At 49.8% G+C, this 22,366-nt stretch overlaps 1 protein-coding gene across 1 annotated transcript in view; it reads left to right on the forward strand.

Annotated features, from left to right (window-relative positions):
• Positions 1 to 22,366, forward strand: part of LOC129700507 (delta-like protein 4) — a 34,822-nt gene that overhangs the window by 10,518 nt on the left and 1,938 nt on the right. The window contains exons 5-10 of the mRNA XM_055641066.1: positions 5,685 to 5,745; positions 5,864 to 5,994; positions 9,194 to 9,363; positions 11,523 to 11,742; positions 17,076 to 17,691; positions 20,440 to 20,545. Coding sequence (XP_055497041.1) covers positions 5,685 to 5,745; positions 5,864 to 5,994; positions 9,194 to 9,363; positions 11,523 to 11,742; positions 17,076 to 17,691; positions 20,440 to 20,545 — 1,304 coding nt within the window. The remainder of the gene's footprint in view (positions 1 to 5,684; positions 5,746 to 5,863; positions 5,995 to 9,193; positions 9,364 to 11,522; positions 11,743 to 17,075; positions 17,692 to 20,439; positions 20,546 to 22,366) is intronic.

Raw genomic sequence — 22,366 nt, forward strand, 5'->3', positions numbered from 1 at the left:
GACGGGGAGAGGGAGAGAGGGAGGGAGGGGGGAGAGGCGAGGGTATTACCTGGGAGTTAATGGGATAAGTAAGTAAGTAAATAAGTTCATTGGCCAAGTATTCACATACAAGGAATTTGCCTTGGTGCTCCGCCCGCAAGTAACAACATGACGTACAATGACAGTTACGAATGACTCAGAAAACACTAAACATTAATAATAATAAAACATTAATGATAAAACACCATTGATCAAGCATGTGAACCAACAAAATACCAGATCAAAGGGAGGCTACAGATTTTTGGCTGTTGAGTAGAGCAACTACTCGTGGATAAAAACTGTTTTTATGTCTGGCTGTGGCAGCTTTGACAATCCGGAGTCGCCTTCCAGAGGGAAGTGATTCAAAGAGTTTGTGGCCAGGGTGAGAGGGGTCAGAGATGATCTTGCCCGCTCACTTCCTGGCCCTTGCAGTGTACAGTTCGTCAATGGAGGGAAGGTTGCAGCCAATAACCTTCTCTGCTGATCGGACGATTCGCTGCGTGCTCCAGGTGTCATGCTTGGTGGCTGAGCCAAACCAGACACCACACCTGGAGTCTGCAGCGAATGGTCCGATCAGCAGAGTATCCACGAGTAGTATGTGCCATTGTGTGTCTACTGTCAATGGAGATTGTTAGAGACACCGAAGGAAATAACCGGTTGCGCCACCAGCATTATAAGCGTGGGATTGGGAATTATCACAGGCAGTTAGTTGGGGGCTTTTTAATACAACAGTACAGCACAGAAACAGGCCCTTGGACTTGACTTTATAGAGATACAGCGCGGAAACAGGCCCCCCGGCGCCAACAATGTATAATATTTACAATTACCCGGAGAAAACCCACGCAGGTCACGGGGAGAACGTACAAACTCCGTACAGACAAGCACCCGTGGTCAGGATCGAACCCGGGTCTCCGGCGTTGCGAGGCAGCAACTCTACCGCTGGTGCCACCAGTGCATTCCAGGCACTGACCTGGCCCTCCACAAAAAGCTTGTTCCGCACATCTCCTTTCAACTTTCTCCCTCTGACAATGAGTTTGTGAGCTGGACTGAAGAAAGATGGCAAGAGGAGTGATATAGAGTCAATTGTTCTGGCGTTTGACAATGGGCGGGTGGTACTGTGCATGGCGATATCCAGTGGGGGTTAAATGCCCACCAGGACAAGCTAGATGCAAGAAAAATGTTCCCAATGTTGGGCGAGTCCTGAATCCAGACAAAAATGTTCCCAATGTAGGGCTCTGGTAAGACGACATCTGGAGTATTGTGCACAGTTTTGGTCTCCTAATTTGAGGAAGGACATCCTTGTGATTGAGGCAGTGCAGCGTAGGTTCACAAAGTTGATCCCTGGGATGGCGGGACTGTCATATGAGGAAAGATTGAAAAGACTAGGCTTGCATTCACTGGAGTTTAGAAGGATGAGGGGGGTTCTTATAGAAACAAATAAAATTATAAAAGGACTGGACAAGTTAGATGCAGGAAAAATGTTCCCAATGTTGGGCGAGTCCAGAACCAGGGGTCACAGTCTTAGAATAAGGGGGAGGCCATTTAAGACTGAGGTGAGAAAAAAACGTTTTCACCCAGAGAGTTGTGGATTTGTGGAATTCCCTGCCACAGAGGGCAGTGGAGGCCAAACCACTGGATGGATTTAAGAGAGAGTTAGATAGAGCTCTAGGGGCTAGTGGAATCTACAAGAAGGTTAGTCCTGGGTGTATGTGGCCCTGGGACTGCCTGCACACCTGTGGTTATCATTGAGGATCATCGCATCCACTCTCCACGATGCACAGAGACTAGAAGCTGATGATGGTGCTGGAGTAACACATGTGGCACTATTATTTGTCGTTGCTGATAGAGTTGTGGATGCACAGGTCTTCAGATATCTTCCTGACACCATGGCTGTTACCAAGAACACAAAGTGCTGGGGCAACTCAGCGGGTTAGGCAGCATCTCTGGAGAACATGGATAGGTGATATTTTGAGTCGGGACCCTTCTTCAAACTTGCTTAATGCTGCCTAACCTAATGAGTTACTCCAGCATTTTATGTTCTATGCAAGATGCCTTAAGTCTGCATGGCTGTTACTGCCACTGGGCAGTTTCCACTTTGACCATCACTGAGAGGCTATACCTTGACAATACTGTCCCTTGACAATCTCGTAACTGTCACTGTATGTCACGTTGTTACTTGTGGGCGGAGCACCAAGGCAAATTCCTTGTATGTGAATACTTAGCGAATAAACTTACTTACTTACTTACCTGCCCCAAGTGTGCTACAGGTTATAATTTAAACTGGAGGAGGAAAGGATGTAAGAAAGGGGACTGAAGCAAGAGATTTAACTGACACATAGAAACATAGAAAATAGGTGCAGGAGTAGGCCATTCGGCCCTTCGAGCCTGCACCGCCATTCAATATGATCATGGCTGATCATCCAACTCAGTATCCTGTACCTGCCTTTTCTCCATACCCCCTGATCCCTTTAGCCACAAGAGCCACATCTAACTCCCTCTTAAATATAGCCAATGAACTGTGGCCTCAACTACCTTCTGTTGGCAGAGAATTCCAGAGATTCACCACTCTCTGTGTAAAAAATGTTTTTCTCATCTCGGTCCTAAAGGATTTCCCCTTTATCCTTAAACTGTGACCCCTTGTCCTGGACTTCCCCAACATCGGGAACATTCTTCCTGCGTCTAGCCTGTCCAACCCCTTAAGAATTTTGTAAGTTTCTATAAGATCCCCCTCAATCTTCTAAATTCTAGGGTGTACAAGCCAAGTCTATCCAGTCTTTCTTCATATGAAATTCCTGACATCCCAGGCATCAGTCTGGTGAACCTTCTCTGTACTCCCTCAATGGCAAGAATGTCTTTCCTCAGATTTGGAGACCAAAACTGTACGCAATACTCCAGGTGTGGTCTCACCAGGACCCTGTACAACTGCAGTAGAACCTCCCTGCTCCTATACTCAAATCCATTTGCTATGAATGCTAACATACCATTCGCTAAGTAGACACTAAGTAGGATTACCAGCCATGAAAATCTGTGGGGTTACTACTGATGCTGGTGAACCTTTCCTGACATGGAACTTACTTCTGATACTGACTGGGCCAGTGGAGAACATTTGGAGGTGATACCTTTTAATTTGAATGAAATCTTAAAATCCCAACTGCCTCATCAAATGAGTGTAAATATACCTCGGGTATCCTGGACAGTATTTTGGCCTCATTCAAAGTGAAAGGATTGCAGAGATTTGTGAGGGGTGTTGCCAGGACCTGATGGGCTGAGCTATAGGGAGAGGCTGGGCAAGCTACTGTATGACTATTCTTTGGAGCACAGGAGGCCGAGGAGTTATCATATGGAAAGGTGTAAGATCATGAAGGGGATAGGGTGGGTGAATGCAGTCTTTTACCCTGAAACAGAGAATCAAGAACTGGAGGCCCTAGATTTAAGGTGAGAGGGACAAGAGTTGTCAGGAACCTGAGGGGCAAGAAGGTGGTGGGTAAATGTAACGAGCTGCCAGGGGAAATGGTTGAGACTAGTATAGTATTAGTACTATAACAGCATTTAAAAAACACTTAGACTGGGAAGTGCAGGAAGGAACAGCAGATGCTGGTTTAAACCCAAGATAGACATATGAAGCTGGAGTAACTCAGCAGGTCAAGCAGCATCTATGGAGAGAAGGAATGGGTGACGTTTTGGGTTGAGGCCCTTCTTCAGACTGAGAGTTATGGGAAAGAGAAAGAAGAGATATAGAACGATATGGAACAAATGAATGAAAGCTATGCAAAAAAGTAACGATAATAAAGGAAATAGGCCATTGTTAGCTGGAGATGGATTGGAAAGGATTTAGGGGGATATGGACCAAACATGGAAATGGGACTAGCTTACATACCAGCCCTATACAACTAGCTCTGTAGTTGTATAGGGCTCTGGTGAGACCAAATCTGGAGTATTGTGTACAGTTTTGGTCTCCTAATTTGAGGAAGGACTTCCTTGTGATTGAGGCAGTGCAGCGTAGGTTCACGAGATTGATCCCTGGGATGGCGGGACTGTCATATGAGGAAAAATTGAAAAGACTAGGCTTGCATTCACTGGAGTTTAGAAGGATGAGGGGTGAGCTTATAGAAACATATAAAATTATAAAAGGACTGGACAAGCTAGATGCAGGAAAAATGTTCCCAATGTTGGGCGAGTCCAGAACCAGTGGTCACAGTCTTAGAATAATGGGGAGGTCATTTGAGACTGAGGTGAGAAAAAACTTTTTCACCCAGAGAGTTGTGAATTTGTGGAATTCCCTGCCACAGAGGGCAGTGGAGGCTAAATCACTGGATGGATTTAAGAGAGAGTTAGATAGAGCTCTAGGGGCTGGTGGAGTCAAGGGATATGGGGAGAAGGCAGGCACAGGTTATTGATTGGGGATGATCAGCCATGATCACAATGAATGGCGGTGCTGGCTTGAAGGGCCGAATGGCCTCCGCCTGCACCTATTTTCTATGATTCTAAATGAGGATCTTGGTTGGTTTTCTGCGAGTTAGTCCAAAGGTCCTGTTTCCATGCTGTATGACTTCCATGTTACTCTGCAGTGTAGCCCGGCCATTGTCAGGTCACCAATGACATTCTCAGCATCATCGACAGTCACCCTCGCTAATACACACGCAACGGGGGAAGATTACTGGCAGGGTGATGGGGTTTGTTACTAACACTGAGTTTTTTTGTAGCCACCCGTCATTAGTTTCACTGATGAACTGACATCATTAAAATCATGCCTTTCACAGGGGTTTATTGCTAAATGAAATCCCCCCCCCTCAAAATCTATCGATGCTGTCAATTCGAAACAAAGAACAGTGTTTCAGTTTGAAGATTGTCCATCAGAACTATATCAGTTCTGATGAAGGGTCTTGCACCTGAAACATTAACTCTGTTTCTCTCGATACCGCTGCTGCCAACTGGCTGGGTGCAGTTTTCAGTTTGCGACCATTATTGGTTATGTATGTCTGAAACATAGAAAACAGGAGCAGGAGTAGGCCATTCGGCCCTTCTAGCCTGCACCGCCATTCTCTATGATCATGGCTGATCTTCCAACTGTATCCTGTACCTGCCTTCTCTCCATACCCCCTGATCCCTTTAGCCACAAGGGCCACATCTAACTCCCTCTTAAATATAGCCAATGAACTGGCCTCAACTACCTTCTGTGGCAGAGAATTCCACAGATTCACCACTCTCTGTGTGAAAAAATGTTTTTCTCATCTCGGTCCTAAAAGATTTCCCCTTTATCCTTAAACTGAGACCCCTTGTTCTGGACTTCCCCAACATAGGGAACAATCTTCCTGCATCTAGCCTGTCCAACCCCTTAAGAATGGTGTAAGTTTCTATAAGATCCCCCCTCATTCTTCTAAATTCTAGCGAGTACAAGCCGAGTCTATCCAGTCTTTCTTCATATGAAGAAATGTTGCTGTAGTTCAGCACTGGCACCGTGCTGGAGTTTCTTCATGAGGATGTCGTTGCTGCTCTCTCTGCCTGTGTGTATCCGCCAGGCTGCTGGGACGGGGGTGTTGCCCAAATGTGGGGCGTTTATGAAAGAATATTGCCCGAGCACTGACGGCCTTGTGTTGTGTGTGTTGTGGGCACCAGGAGTTTAACACTGGCACACTTGACACTGACTCTCACGTTTGTCCTTGCAGCAATCTGCCGATCCGGGTGTAGCGCACAGCATGGATACTGCCATCGTCCGGGTGAGTGCAAGTAAGTTACTGGTGGGCAGGAGGCGTGAGCTGGCGGTGCCCAGCCACGTCCGCGCTTGGCGTTCCTCCTCGCCGTTCACAGGACAACTAACGGTGTTCTTCTCTCACTCTCTCTTGAGGTGCCACTTTGGATGGCAGGGGGAGTCCTGCAATGACTGCATGCGCCACCCGGGCTGTCTCCACGGGACCTGTGAGCAGCCCTTCCAGTGCACCTGCCGGGAAGGCTGGGGCGGCCTCTTCTGTAACCAAGGTGAATGAGTGTACAATGGGCGCGATATTGCCCCACACCTGGCGTCACCCCACTCACACCCTTACCCATCTCATGCCCAGTCCCCTGCACAATCCTCCGCATTCAACATCTAGTGTAGTTTGGATTAGAGATACAGCGTGCAAACAGGCCCACCGAGTCTGCACCAACCAGCGATCCCCTGTCCCACTTAGAAGACCTAATTCACGACCTTTTTTACTAGTGGACATTTTTCATCAGGCTAGAAAAACGTCCCGACCTACTCCACACCACGAGTACCTACGACTAACATCATGGCCTACCTACGACCTCCTACAACCTCGTGACGATCATGCTGCAAGTATGTCAAGGGCAAACTCGGCATAGGTCGTGAATTAGGTCATGAAAGTGGGACAGGCCCTTTTAACACTATCCTACTCGGGACAAATTACATGGTTTCAATACCAAGCCAATTAACCTACAAACCTGGACGTCATTGGAGTGTGGGAGGAAACCGAAGATTTTGGAGAAAACCCACGCAGGTCACAGGGAGAACGTACAAACTCCGTACAGACAGCACCCGTAGTCAGGATCGAAGATGGGACCCCGGTGTCTGGCGCTGTGAGGCAGCAACTCTACCGCTGAGCCACCGTGCAATCTTTCTTTCATCTTTCGTCAAGACATGCAGCGTGGAAACAAGCCAAAAGTGATGGAGAAACTCAGTGGGTGCAGCAGCATCTATGGAGCGAAGGAAATAGGCAACGTTGCCTATTTCCTTCGTTCCATAGATGCTGCTGCACCCGCTGAGTTTCTCCAGCACTTTTGTTTACCTACGATTTTCCAGCATCTGCAGTTCCTTCTTAAACACATGGAAACAAGCCATTCATGTAGATAGGATGGTCAAGGAGGCTTTTGGCACATTGGCCATCAGAGTACTGAGTATTATAGTTGGGATGTCATGTTACAGTTGTGCAAGACATTGGTGGGACCACATTTGGAGTATTGTGTTCTGTTTTAGTCACCCTGTTGTCGAGAAGATGTTGTAAAACTGGAAAACATAGAAACATAGAAATTAGGTGCAGGAGTAGGCAATTCGGCCCTTCGAGCCTGCACCGCCATTCAATATGATCATGGCTGACCATCCAACTCAGTATCCCGTACCTGCCTTCTCTCCATACCCTCTGATCCCCTTAGCCACAAGGGCCACATCTAACCCCTCTTAAATATAGCCAATGAACTGGCCTCAACTACCCTCTGTGGCCGAGAGTTCCAGAGATTCACCACTCGAAAAAAGTTCTTTCTTCTCTCTGGAAAAAGGATTTCCCCTTTATGCTGTGAGGGTGCAGAGAAGATTTACGAGGATGTTGCCAGGACTCGAGAGCCCGAGATGCAGGGAGAGGTTGAGCAGACTGTACAAAATCTTGCAAGGCATAGAAAAGGTGCATGGTCACAGTCTCTTTCTCAGAGTAGAGGAGGCAGTAACTCAAGGAGATACGTTTTGGTGAGAGTGGAAGGAATTAAGAGATCTGAGAGTTAACTTCTTCATGCAGGGGGTGATGTCAAGTCAAGTTTATTCGTCACGTACACACACGAGACGTGCAGTGAAATGAAAAGTGGCAATGCTCGCGAATTGTGCAAAAAACAAACAAACAAACTACAAACAGAATATTCACATATTACATATTTGTGGGACGAAGGGAAGAAAAGGAAAAAAAAACAGCAATTTTTAAAAAGACACCACACAACAGCTGAGTGGTACACAGTAAAGTTAGTCCCTGGTGAGATAGGAGTTTACAGTCATAATGGCCTCTGGGAAGAAACTCCTTCTCATCCTCTCCGTTCTCACAGCATGGCAACGGAGGCGTTTGCCTGACCGTAGCAGCTGGAACAGTCCATTGCTGGGGTGGAAGGGGTCCCCCATGATCTTGGTAGCTCTGGAGTTGCACCTCCTGAAGGGGGGGACGAGTGAAGTTCCCATAGTGCATGGGTGTATGGGATGAGTTGCTGGATAGAGGAAGGTGTAGAGGCAGGTACAATAGCATGTCGATAAGACATCTAGACAGGTGCATGGAGAGAGGAAAGGTGAGGAGGGTTATGGGCTAAATGCAGGCCAGTGGGACCAGTTCAGCTGTAAAACCTGCCAGCATGGTTGTGTGGTAGGGCATGTTTTGGTGCAGTATGACTTTGTCAGGATTTCTCCTGGGTCTTTGGCGCTGTGAGCCAGGGACTCTACCCACCCTTTGTCAGCTTGATGACAATGAGATCAGATATTCTCCCAGACTAAGTGAATTCTTATAGTGGTGTATAAGATCATGAGAGAAATAGATTGGATTGATGCCATTTACCCAGAGTAGGGGAATCAAGAACCAGACAACATAGGTTTAAGGTGAGGGCGGGGGAGAAAGATTTAATAGGAACATGTTTACACAAAAGGTGGTAGATATAAGGACAAATAGTTAGATTCCCTCCCAGAGTGGAGGAATTTCTAGTAACTGAGTGTACTGGTTGGGGTGGCACAGTGATTCAGCTGGTAGATCCATGACCTCACAACGCCAGAGTCCCAGGTACAATCCTGACCTTGGTTGCTGTCTGCGCGGAGTTTGCACGTACTCCTTCTGACCATATGGGCTTCCTCCCACACCTCAATGATGTGATGGTTTGTAGGTTAATTGACCTCTTTACATTGATCCTCGTGGGTATTTGGTGGATGGGAAAGTGGGATGATATGGTGTATGAACAAGGACCAGATTTGAAACACATCTGCCTAGGGGCCTGAGGGGCGGTCGAGTGAATGTGGGCAAAGGTCCCCAAAGATGAGGAAGTACAAGGGGTCCAGCAAATAAAGGGGAAATCAAAACCGAGATGAGAAGAACCACGCAGGAGTGGGAAATCTCTGGAACTCTCGCCGAGGGTAGTTGAGGCCACAGGAGTTAGTCCATCTACCCCTCCGACCATGTCATATTGAATGGCGGTGCAGGCTCGAAGGGCCGAATGGCCTACTCCTGCACCTAATTTCATGTTTCTATGTAAATCAGCCCAGACTCCTCTGAGTGACAGGTCCATCTGCCCCTCCGACCGTCCGAGCACCCTGAGATCCCACGACCGCTGTGTGTTTGACAATGCAAGGAACAGGTAGATGGGAATCCATCGCCGGGCTTGGCCCCTGTTGCCGGCGAGCCCGTGACTGAGGTTGTTCCCCTCCGCTCTCTCCGCACCTTCACAGACCTCAACTACTGCACCCACAACAAGCCCTGCCTGAACAGCGCCACCTGCACCAACACGGGCCAAGGCAGCTACACCTGCGCCTGCCCGCCCGGCTACACCGGAGTCAACTGCCAGACGCACGTGTCCAAGTGCCACAGCAGCCCCTGCAGAAACGGAGGGACCTGCACGGTAAGATGCTACGCCTCACCTGCCGTGACCAGCCGCAGCTCTCCCGTACCTGCACCCTCCTGCAGGACTGATCTATCCAACCTGGGACAGGGGCGCATAGGTTCCCCCCTCAGCTCCAGCTCCCTCTCCTCGCTCCCACTCATTGTGTACTGCATGGAAACAGGCCCTATTGCCAACCTTACCCTTGCCAACCAAGTTGACAAACTAGATGAATCCCACATGCCCATATCCCTTTACACTCTCCCTATCCAATTATCAATGGGACAGCAACCTTGACTGCTACTTCTCCCACTAACTCCTGCAGGATGGACCATCCTCTATTTTCCATTTCTCAGTCTCCGCCATGTCCTCTCCCAAGGTGAGGCTTTCCACTCTAGGACATCCGAGGTCCTCCTTTCTTCAGTAAAAGTGGTTTCCGTCCTTCTGTTGTGGATGGAGCCTTCTTCACCCATGTCTTGTCTAAGGTCCGCCATCCTGCTCTCATGCCCGCTGCCCCCAGACAGCACGAGGTGAGCTCCCCGGTTGCACACCCAACACCCCACCACCCACACGTCGCTCTCTGACTTCAACGCGCTCCCACCGTCAGTCACATCTCCCCGTCCCCACCACGCCCTCCGCAAGTCCTTGGTTCCCTCATCCCCTCCCACCCAAAGCGACCTCACCCCTGGCCTCCTCCTACGACCAAGTAGGTACTTTCCCCAGCAACCACAGGACATGTATCGCCTGCTCCTGCTCCTACTGCCTCACATCCATCCATGGACCCCAGCAGTCCTTCCAGGCGAGACACGTGCATCTCTTCCAACCTTAACCGCTGCATTCAGTGTGGCCTCAACGTGACCCCTTTTACATCGGCGAGACCAGGTATAGACTATGTGGCTGTTCCACCTTGTAATTGCGCTCAGTCTGCCAAGGGCAGCTGGATCTCCCGGTTGCTAACCATTTTAACTCCCCTTCCCATACCAACCTTTCTGTCCTAGGCCACCTCCATTGTCAGAGCAAGGCCACACGCCTCAAATTCAGCCTGGCTATCTTTCAACCCCACAATATGAGTATTGAATCCTCCAATCTCAAGTAATGCCCCCAATTCCACACCACCTCTCTTTGCCCTGCCCCACTCCAGTTTGCAAACATTCTCCCGCCATCTTCCATTACCCCATTCACCCTGCTACTTTCCCCTCCTCCATACTCTCCTCTCCTATCCTCGAGTCCCCCATTAGTTGCCCACTTTGTCCCACCCATTTCTCATTTCCGGCCTTCTCCCTCCCCCCCCCCAACTCCGGTCTGAAGAAGGGCCCCAGCTCAAAACGTCGTCTACCCATCCCGTTCACAGTTCCTGCCCTACCCGCGAAGGTCCTACCTTCATTAAGAAAACGTTTGAGGAAACATTCGACAGGTCCCTGCCCAGCCAAGCTCCTTATGGGACTACGTTACCTCCCCCCCCCCCCCCCCCCACCCCTCCTCCTGGCTTCCTCTCCCCCAGCTCCCTAACCCCACTCCCCTCCCCCATGTTCCTGCTCCCCTCTCCCACTGCCCCATTTCCTGGCTTTGTCTGCTGTGCCAACCTCTCCAAGTGTCATTGCTAAAGGTCTGTAGACAGCAGGGTCAGTGAGGTTACACAAAAAAGCTGGAGAAACTCAGCGGGTGCAGCAGCATCTATGGAGCGAAGGAAATAGGCAACGTTTCGGGCCGAAACCCTTCTAGACTGATCGGGGGCGGGGGTGGGTGGGGACAAGAAAGGGAAAAGGAGGAGTAGCCAGAAGGCTGGGGGATGGGAGGAGACAGCAGGGGGGCTGAGGAAGGGGAGGAGACAGCAAGGACTAACAAAATCGATGTTCATGCCCCGGGGTGCAGACTCCCCAAACGGAATATGAGGTGCTGTTCCTCCAATTTCCGGTGCTGCTCGCTGTGGCCATGGAGGAGACCCAGGACAGAGAGGTCGGAGGCGGAGTGGGAGGGGGAGTTGAAGTGCTGAGCCACCGGGAGGTCAGCTTGGTTATTGCGGACCGAGCGGAGGTGTTCGGCGAAACGATCGCCCAACCTCCGCTTGGTCTCACCGATATAGATCTGCTGACATCTAGAGCAGCGGACGCAATAGATGAGGTTGGAAGAGATGTCAGTGATTCCGCCTGCTTGTTACTAACGCTGTGCTCCTGTTGCAGGAATCGGAGGAGGGTTACCGCTGTTCCTGTGGACCTGCCTTCAATGGGAAGCACTGTGAGAATAGTGTCCTGACCTGTGCAGATCTGCCCTGCTTTAACGGTGGCACTTGCTACCAGAGATCACGCGGGGTGGCCTACATATGCCACTGTGCCCCAGGCTTTGCTGGGATCAACTGTGAGCAGAGGGTGGATGATTGCACCAGGAGCCCCTGTGCAAATGGTAACTCCTCAACCTGTTCTCTCTCTCTCTCTCACTCTTAGTAACAAAGTCTCCTTAACAAAGAGAGTCTTGGCACAGGTGCCCATTCAGATCAATACATCTCCATTATGTCCATAGACAGATACAAAAAGCTGGAGTAACTCAGCGGGTCAGGCAGCATCTCTGGAGAAAAGGAATAGGTGATGTTTCGGGTCAAGACCCGAGACGTCAGCTATTCCTTTTCTCCAGAGATGCTGCCTGACCCGCTGAGTTACTCCAGCTTTTTGTGTCTATCTTCGGTGTAAACCAGCAATTGCAGTTCCTTCCTCCACATCCATTACATCCATGCTGTGTCACTCCCAGAGTAATCAGGTTCAGTTTTAGTTTAGTTTAGTTTACTGTCACGTGTACCGAGGTGCAGTGAAAAGCTTTTGTTGGGTGCTAAACAGTCAGTGGAAAGACAATACATGATTACAATCGAGCCATTCACAGTGTACAGATAGATACATGATAAGGGAATAATGTTTAGTGCAAGATAAGACTAGTCAAGTCCAATCAAAGATAGTCCGAGCGTCTCCAATGGTAGGATGGTTCAGCTGCCTGACAACAGCTGGGAAGAAACTGTCCCTGAATCTGGAGGTGTGCGTTTTCACACTTCTGTGCTTTTTGCTCGGTGGGAGAGGGGAGAAGAGGTAGTGGCCAGGGTGTGACTCATCCCCCTCTCCCACTGCCCTTCACAAATCTTAGCTTAATCCCACTCACTTCAACAGCCCTGTCATAAATCCCAATTTAATTCCATTCCCAACCCACTCCATCTTGCAATAAATCCCAGACCAATTGCACTGCCTGACTTCCAATAAATCTCAGGTTAATCCCACCCCACAATCACTCACTCATTCCGGCCATAAATACCAGACCAGGCCAATGAAAAGACATTTGCATTGGGACATGGATAGGAAAGATTTAGAATATTATGGACCAAACATGGGCAGGTGAGATTAGCATCTTGGTCGGCATGGGCAAGTTGGGCCGAAGGGCCTGTTTCTGTGCCATATAACTCTACGAGTTCACACCCACATCCCACCGATAAATCTCTATCCAGCTCAATGCCCCATTCTCACCCTGTGGTCCTGTACGCAAATTAATCCCACTGTCCCCCTTGTTCCCTGCAGTCACCACCCAGTAACAATATTGCCCAACTCTTTCCCTTCAATCCTATATTAATCTCATTTTTCCCTCTCATCATATAGCTACGTCAATCACAAATTACTTCCGCTTCCCAACTCCCTCCTGTCGCCCTGTTTTAATTTCAACCGAGTCCAATCCAGATCTTGGGGATACATGGCTCCCCACACTAACCGACCTCCCTTCCATTGACTCCATTTATACCTCACGCTGCCCCCGGCAAGGCCAGCAGCATAATCAAGGACCAGTCACACGCTTTTCACTCCCTCTTCTCCCCTCTCCCATCAGGTTAAAAAGGTATAGAAGTGTGAAAACACACACCTCCAGATTCAGGGACAGTTTCTTCCCAGCTGTTACCAGGCAACTGAATCATCCTACCACAAGCGGAGAGCAGTGCTGAACTACTATCCACCTCTTTAGTGACCCTCAGACTATCCTTGTTCAGATTTTGCTGGCTTTACCTTGCGCTAAACGTTATTCCCTTATCATGTATCTATACACTGTAAATGGCTCGATTGTAATCATGTATTGTCTTTCCGCTGACTGATTAGCACGCAACAAAAGCTTTTCACTGTATCTCGGTACACGTGACAATAGACTAAACTAAAAACCTACCGCAGAATTCAAGGCAACATGAGTTCCCTTCAAGGTTTGAGGTTGGAATCAGACAGGGCCTTTGTAGAGTATACAGAGAGGAAAAAACTCAAAGGCTAATAGGGGGCAAGAAATGGTTTTGGCCAGTTGGATTAAAGCAAATCCCAAAGCCTTGTATACCTGTATTAAAAACAAGAGGATAACCAGGGAGAAGGTAGAACTACTCAAGGATAAAGGAGGGAATTTGTGCTTGGAGACCGCGGATATAGTTGAGGCACTAAGTACTTTGCATTTGCTTTCATCAACGAATGGGACATGGACACTGTGAGATCAGTGTGGAGAACATTAATATGGAGGGACATTGGAATCTGCCTAGCCCCAATTAAGTACCTTCCCCCAACATCCAACACCCGTCCCCATTCAAAACAATCTTAAGGAAACTTCCGTGGATTCACCTAATAAATTCTGCCCAGTCCATTCCCCTTGCCCTGAGCAGGTCCCAGTCAATATTGGGGAAGTTAAAGTCATCCCTGTGGTCCTTGCATCCTTCGGTAATCTGTGTCTACATATCTGATCCTCCCCCTCCCGTGGCAATTGGTTTTGCCTCAAACTATAATGAGTATAACTGTTCCGTTCTTATTTTTGAGTACAACCCATTGTATGTCAGAGTACCCTCCAGTGTGTCCACGCTGAGTACTGCCGTGACATTCTCCCTGTTTAGCAAAGCAACTCCCCCACCTCTCTTACCCCCCTCTCTATCTCGTCCGAAACATCAAAACCCAGGCACGTTGAGCTGCCGGTCGTGTCCCACTAGCAACCAAGTTCCCGTAATGGCCACAACATCATAATTCCAAGCACTGATTCAGACTCTGTTCATTAGCTTCACGCACAATATCCCTTCAACTGAAGTAAACACACTTCAGCCCCTCATTATCCCCCTATTCATGAACTGCTCCCTGCCTGTCCTGCCTTTGAGACTTACTTATCTCAGCCTTTCTCATCAGCCCTTCCATTTGGTGACGTGCTGCTGTGGTTAGCACCCCCTCCCATTCTAGGACCCCCCATCTTCTCGGAGCGCTGGAGAGTACCTTATGTTCCTTTATTTAAGAAGGGGAATAGAGAGAATCCCAGGAATTATAGGCTGGTGGGCCTCACATCAGGGGTAGGGAAACCATTGGAGAGGATTTTTTTGCCGTAGGATTTATTCCCATTTAGAGGAGAATGGGATAATCAGGAACAGTCAGCTCGGACCAGTACATGGCAAACAATGACCTTACAGAGAAAGGTTGAACAAGTTAGGGCTTTATTCTTTGGAGCGCAGAAGGTTAAGGGGGGACGATAGAGGTTTTTAAAATGATGAGAGGGATAGACAGAGTTGACGTGGAAAAGCTTTTCCCACTGAGAGTAGGGAAAATTCAAACAAGGGGACATGACTTGAGAATTAAGGGACTGAAGTTTAGGGGTAACATGAGGGGAACTTCTTTACTCAGAGAGTGGTAGCTGTGTGGAATGAGCTTCCAGTGAAGGTGGTGGAGGCAGGTTCGTTTTTTATCATTTAAAAAATAATTGGATAGTTATATGGATGGGAAGGGAATGGAGGGTTATGGTCTGAGCGCAGGTATATGGGACTAGGGGAGATTATGTGTTCGGCACGGACTAGAAGGGTCGAGATGGCCTGTTTCCGTGCTGTAATTGTTATATGTTATTATATGGTTACTAACACGATCAAGTTCTTTGAGGCGATGGCAAAGGTGATCGATGAGGGTAGGGAGGTAGATGTAGTCTACATGGATTTTAGTAATTTAGTAAAGTCCCCCATGGTAGGCTGATCCAAATGATCAATATCTTCGGGATTAACGGTGACTTGGTTGCATGGATTCAGAATTGGTTTCCCAATAGAAGACAGAGGGTTGTGGTGGACGGACCATATTCAAGCAGGAGGTCTGGGACTGTGCTGGGGCCGCTGCTGTTGGTGATATACGTAGATGGGTTGGTTAGTAAGTTTGCAGATGACACCAAGATTGCTGGGGTCACAGATTGCAAGGAAGGCTGTCAAAGTAATGAGGGATATAGATCGGCTACAGAAATCGGGCGGAGAAATGGCAGATAGAGTTTAAATCAATGCAAATATGAGCTGCACCTTGGGTGGTCAAATGTAAGGGGAAAATATACAATGAATGGCATAAGCCTAAACAGAGAGATCTTGGGGTTCAAGTCCATAACTCCCTGAAAGTGGCAACACAAAATAGATGGTGGTAAAGAAGGTATATATGGTATGTGTAGGAAGGAACTGCAGATGCTGGTTAAACCGAAGATAGACATAAAATGCTGGAGTAACTCAGTGGGTCAGACAGCATCTCTGGAGAAAAGGAATAGATGATGTCCTTCTTCGGACTGAGAGTTAGGCAAAAGGGAAACTAGTGATATAGCTGATGATATAGAGAAGGATAGAACAAATGAATGAAACATATGTAAAAAATCAACAATGATAAATGAAGCAGTTCATTGTTAGCTGTGAGCTAGGTGAAAACGATTTACAGACAATGAAACTCACCAGGGTGACAGTGAAATTAGTGCATGACTAGTGTGGGGCAGGGGTGGAGAGAGAGGGGATGGTAGGGTTATTTGAAGTTAGAGAAATCAATATTCATACTGCTGGGTTGGGGGGGGTGTGTGTGAGGGGGAGAGGGGTTAGTGTGTGTATGTGTGAGGGGGGAGTGTATGTGAGGGGGGGAGTGTATGTGAGGGGGGGGTGTAGGGGTTAGTGTGTATATGTGTGAGGGGGGAGTGTATGTGAGGGGGGAGTGTATGTGAGGGGGGGAGGGGTTAGTGTGTGTATGTGTGAGGGGGGAGAGTGTGTGTGAGGGGGGAGTGTGTGTGAGGGGGGGGAGGGGTTAGTGTGTGTATGTGTGAGGGGGGAGAGTGTATGTGAGGGGGGAGTGTATGTGAGGAGGGAGAGGGGATAGTGTGTGTGGAGAGAGGGGGTTGTGTGAGGGGGGAGAGGGGGTTGTGTGTGTGTGTGTGAAGGGGAGAGGGGTAGTGTGTGTGTATGGGGGGGGGGGCATAGTGTGTGTGTATGTGTATGAGGGGGGGAGAGGGGATCGTGTGTGTATGAGGGGGGGGGAGAGGGGATAGTGTGTGTATGGGGGGGAGAGGGGATTGTGTGTGTATGAGGGGGGTTGTGTGTGTATATGGGGGGTTTGTGTGTGTATGGGGGGAGAGGGGATAGTGTATGTGTGTGTGTGTATGAGGGGGGAGAGGGGGTTGTGTGTGTATGGGGGGAGAGGGGGATAGTGTATGTGTGTCTGTGTGTGTATGGGGGGGGGAGGGGATTGTGTGTGTATGGGGGGGGGGGGTGGAGGGGATAGTGTATGTGTGTGTGTGTGTATGGTGGGAGAGGGGATAGTGTATGTGTATGAGGGGGGGGGAGAGGGGGTTGTGTGTGAGGGGTAGTATGTGTAGGGGAGAGGGGATAGTGTATGTGTGTGTGTGTGTGTGTGTGTGTATGAGGGGGGGGGGGGGTTACCCACTCTGGTCTGGTGTGGTGTACTGACCCTCACCCTCTGCCCACACAGGAGGCCGCTGTGAGCCGCTGGGCCTGAGCTGGAGCTGCCGCTGCCGCCCGGGCTTTGTGGGCCGCAGCTGCGAGGTGGAGTTGGGCGGCTGCGGCTCGACCCCCTGCCTGCACGGCGGCCGCTGCCTCCCGGGGCCGGGTCGGGGTGATGCCGCCGCCTGCAGCTGCCCGCCCGGCTACGTGGGCCGCTGGTGCGAGGAGGTGGAGCCGCAGCCGGGGCCCAGCCCGTCGCAGTCGCAGTCCGGGCCTCCGGGCCCCGCCGCCTGGCAGCTGGTGTCACTGGGCTGCGGCCTGGCCGCCCTGGCCCTGCTGCTCCTCGGCCTAACGCTGGCCTTGCGCCGCCTCTGGGCCCGGCCCCGCTCCCGCCAACCGCGGCCTCGGCCCCGGCCCCCCGGCGCCATGAACAACCGCGCCCCGCCCAGGGACAACCTGGTGGCCGCGTCGCAGCTCAAGCTGGCCGGCCTGGGCCTGGGCCTGGACGCCGACCGCCGCCCGCTCTGCAAACTCACCAACTGCGCCGCTGACCGGGGCCCCAACAGCCTCCCGTCGCCCGGGAGAAAGTGGCATAAAAACCAGCCGTGCCGGCCCGACGAGAGCTGGCCCCTCACCCAGCCCGGGTAAAGAACACGACACACACAGCGGCCAAGGTCGCCCAGTATCATCAACCCCCACATCCTCCTCACCCCTCATCCTCTCCCATTCCCATTCCTCTACCCCCCTTGTCCTCCTGTCCTCTCATCATCTCCCCATTCCCATTCCTCTACCCCCTTCCCATTCATAGAAACATAGAAATTAGGTGCAGGAGTAGGCCATTCGGCCCTTCGAGCCTGCACCGCCATTCAAAATGATCATGGCTGATCATCCAACTCAGTATCCTGTACCTGCCTTCTCTCCATACCCTCTGATCCCCTTAACCACAAGGGCCACATCTAACTCCCTCTTAAATATAGCCAATGAACTGGCCTCAACTACCCTCTGTGGCAGAGAGTTCCAGAGATTCACCACTCTCTGTGTGAAAAAGGTTCTTCTCATCTCCGTTTTAAAGGATTTCCACCTTATCCTTAAGCTGTGACCCCTTGTCCTGGACTTCCCTAACATCGGGAACAATCTTCCTGCATCTAGCCTGTCCAACCCCTTAAGAATTTTGTAAGTTTCTATAAAATCCCCTCTCAATCTCCTAAATGCTAGAGAGTATAAACCAAGTCTATCCAGTCTTTCTTCATAAGACAGTCCTGCCATCCCAGGAATCAGTCTGGTGAACCGTCTCTGCACTCCCTCTATGGCAATAATGTCCTTCCTCAGATTTGGAGACCAAAACTGTACGCAATACTCCAGGTGTGGCCTCACCAAGACCCTGTACAACTGCAGTAGAACCTCCCTGCTCCTATACTCAAATCCTTTTGCAATGAAAGCTGACATACCATTCGCTTTCTTCACTGCCTGCTGCACCTGCATGCCTACTTTCAATGACTGGTGTACCATGACACCCAGGTCTCGCTGCATCTCCCCTTTTCCCAATCGGCCACCTCTTCTCCCCCCCTTGTCCTCCTGTCCTCTCATCCTCTCCCCATTCCCATTCCTCTACCCTCTCCCCATTCACCTCATCTCCCCCCCCCATGTCCTCCCCTTTCTCCTCCCCATTCCTCTCCCCTCATTCCCATGCTCATCTTCCCCCCCCCTTGTCCCCCCTTTCTCTTCTCTCCCCATCTCGCTCATTCCCCATGTCTCCTCGCTCCCCGTATCCCCCCCCCCCCCCTCCCCATCCTCCCCCTCCCCCCCATGTCTCCCCCCCCCCCCCCATGTCTCTCCCCTCCCCCATGTCTCCTCCCCCCCCCATGTCTCCCCACTCCCCATGTCACCCCCTCCTCTCCCCATGTCTCCCCCCCTCCCTACAAAATCCCCTCCCCATGTCTCCCCCTCTCCCCCTGTCTCCCCCTCAGCACTGGGAACTGCAGTAACGAGGGAGCACAACAATGTGTGCAAGAACACACTGAGGGGGGCTCTGTACGATCAGAGGGGTGGTTCTGTGGGTGCCCCGCATTGTGGGAAGGACCACCTTACAGTGAGAGAGACAGTACTGAAGAGGCACAGCACTGTGTGGAGGGCTTTATTATGGGAGTGCCACACTACCAGAAAAGCAAAATAGAGGGGGCATCATTGTGTTAGAGGTGGAGGACTGAGGGAGCACAGTACTGTGAAAGGGAAAAAGGGAGTCTTTGGGAGGGGCAGTAGAGTGGGAGTACGGTACAATTATTGTCATGTGTACCGAGATACAGTGAAAAGCTTTTTGTTGTGTGCTACCCAGTCAGTGAAAAGACTATACATTGCAATCAAGCCATCCACGGTATACAGATACAGGATCAAAGGTATAACACTTGCTGCAAGATAAAGTCCAGTAAAGTCTGATTCAAGATAGTTTGAAGATTTCCAATGAGATAGATGGGAGGTCAGGACCGCTGGTAGACAAAAGTGCTGGAGAAACTCAGCGGGTGCGGCAGCATCTATGGAGCGAAGGAAATAGGCGACGTTTTGGGCTGAAACCCTTCTTCAGGCCAGGCCAGGCCAGGTCAGGACCGCTCTCTAGTTGGTTAGAGGGGACGGCTCAGTTGCCTGATAACAACTGGGAAGAAGCTGTCCTTGATTCTGGAGGTGTGTGTTTTCACACTTACCTAATGGGAGAGAGCAGAACAGGGAGTGACATGGGATGAGACTGGTCCTTGATTATGCTGCTGGACTTGCCGAGGCAGCGTTTGTCGGTACTGGGCCTATATTTGCTGGAGTTTAGAAGAATGAGGGGGGACCTCATTGAAACGTACAGAATAGTGGATGTGGAGAGGATGTTTCCACTAGTGGGAGAGTCTAGGACTAGAGGTCTTAACCTAAGAATTAAAGAATGTTCTTTTAGGAAGGAGATGAGGAGGGATTTCTGTCGTCATGTGGTGAATTGGTGGAATTCTTTGCCACAGTAGGCTGTGGAGGCAGTCAGTGGATAAATTTAAGGCCAAGATAGAGAGATTCTTGATTAGTACGGGTGTCGGAGGTTATGGGGAGAAGTGGGAAACAATGGAGTAAGGAGGGAGAGATCGATCAGCCATGATTGAATGGCAGAGTAGACTTGATGGGCCGAATGGCCTAATTCTACTCCTATCACTCATGATCTTCTGCAGTTCCTTGTGTCTCCTTTGTATTTCCCCTGTCTATTATTTATGGATAGTGTTTCTTTCGTTATAAATGTCAATGAGTGGTGCTTTGTGCTCCACACCTGAGCCAACATGTGTTATGTCCACCTGTGCTGCGGCCATTTTCCCCAGGGCATCAGCCTTGCATGTCCGAGTTCTCACCTGCTGCCCTTCTCTGTTCAACAGTGAAAAACTGGAGTGCACGATATCCACTATAGCCTGTTCCTGTGAACTGAAGAACCAGACCGCGTCTCAGGTCAGAGAGAGCTGGCAAAACAACGTCACCACTCAGGTAAGCAAGTCCCATAGAAACATAGAAACATAGAAAATAGGTGTAGGAGTAGGCCATTCGGCCCTTCGAGCCTGCACCGCCATTCGATATGATCATGGCTGATCATCCAACTCAGTATCCCATCCCTTTAGCCACAAGGGCCACATCTAATTTCCTCTTAAATATAGCCAATGAACTGGCCTCAACTACCTTCTGTGGCAGGGAATTCCACAGATTCACCACTCTCTGTGTGGAAAAATGATTTTCTCATCTCGGTCCTAAAAGACTTCCCTCTTATCCTTAAACTGTGACCCCTAGTTCTGGACTTCCCCAACATCGGGAATAATCTTCCCGCACCTAGCCTGACCAACCCCTTAAAAATTTTGTACGTTTCTATAAGATCCCCCCTCAATCTTCCGAATCCCGGCATGTACAAGCCGAGTCTATCCAGTCTATCTTCATATGAATGTCCTGCCATCCCAGGAATCAGTCTGGTGAACCTTCTCTGTACTCCCTCTATGGCAAGAATGTCTTTCCTCAGATTAGGAGACCAAAACTGTACGCAATACTCCAGGTGTGGTCTCACCAAGACCCTGTACAAACTGCAGTCCCGCAGAGTATGGGCAACGCGGCTGAAGGAGGCCAGAGGGAGGGGGAGGTAGACAAGGATGAGGAGAGGGGTGTGGTCCCTGCTTCATCGAGGGTCTGATCCCACTCTCAACACAAACACTGGGCAGGCTGTAAGCAGGGATAACAAGTCGCCAGGTTTACAGAATGTGTTGAGCGGCACAATGGTGTAGTGGGTAGAGCTGCTGCCTCACAGCGTCAGAGACCCCGGTTCGATCCTCACGTCAGGTTGTATCTTCATGGAGATTCTTAGCTTTCGTCCCAGTGCTCCGGTTTCATCCCAAAGACATGCGGGTCGGAGAATTAATTGGCCACAATGTATTGCATCCTGTGTGCTGGGAGAGGGGAGTGATCCTGATGGGAATGCGGAGAGATTAAAATGGGGTTAATGGATGGTCAGCATGGACTCAGTTCATAAATTCGAAAGTGATAGGAGCAGAGTTAGGCCATTCGACCCATCAAGTCTACTCTTCCCCTCTTAACCCCATTCTCCTGCCTTCAAGATTCCAAAGGTCACCGATCACCTGTTCACACTAGTTCTGTCTTTTTCATCCACTCGACCCAAAACGTCACCCCTTCCTTCTCTCCAGAGATGCTGCCTGTCCCGCTGAGTTACTCCAGCATTTTGTGTCTATCTTCGGTGTAAACCAGCATCCGCAGTTCCTTCCTGTACTACACATTAGAACGTGTTCATTTTGATCAAACACCATGAGGTTTGTACACTCGTGGTCGACATGGATGGTCACAATCTTTCCTCTGGGGAAACTAGAAAGAGTAGGATTAAGCTGAGAGGGGAAAGATTTAATATGGATCCGTGGGGCATCTTTGTTGACACAAGAGGTTGTACGTACATGGAAGGAGCTGCTGGAAGAAGTGGTTGTGGTGGGTACAATTACAACATTTGGACAGGTTCAGGGATAGGAAAGGTTTGGCGGGATATGGGCTAAATGGAACTAGCTCAGATGAAAGATACAGCTTGGACTGGGATACCACAGAACTAATGTGACCAGGTGATCGATGGTCAGCTTGGACTTGGTTGCCCTTCAGTCCGAGTCCACGCTGCCCACCGGTCACCTGTTCACACTAGTCCTGTCTTTTTCATCCACTCACTGCACACTTTTTGAAAAAAAAAAATTCCATACAAAATTCAGAACAAACAAAAATACACGATCAAAGAATGCCTATATTGGCATTTTACAAACAAAGTTATCAAAT

Source organism: Leucoraja erinacea, chromosome 9, assembly GCF_028641065.1.
Source record: "Leucoraja erinacea ecotype New England chromosome 9, Leri_hhj_1, whole genome shotgun sequence".
Taxonomy (NCBI): Eukaryota; Metazoa; Chordata; class Chondrichthyes; order Rajiformes; family Rajidae; genus Leucoraja; species Leucoraja erinaceus.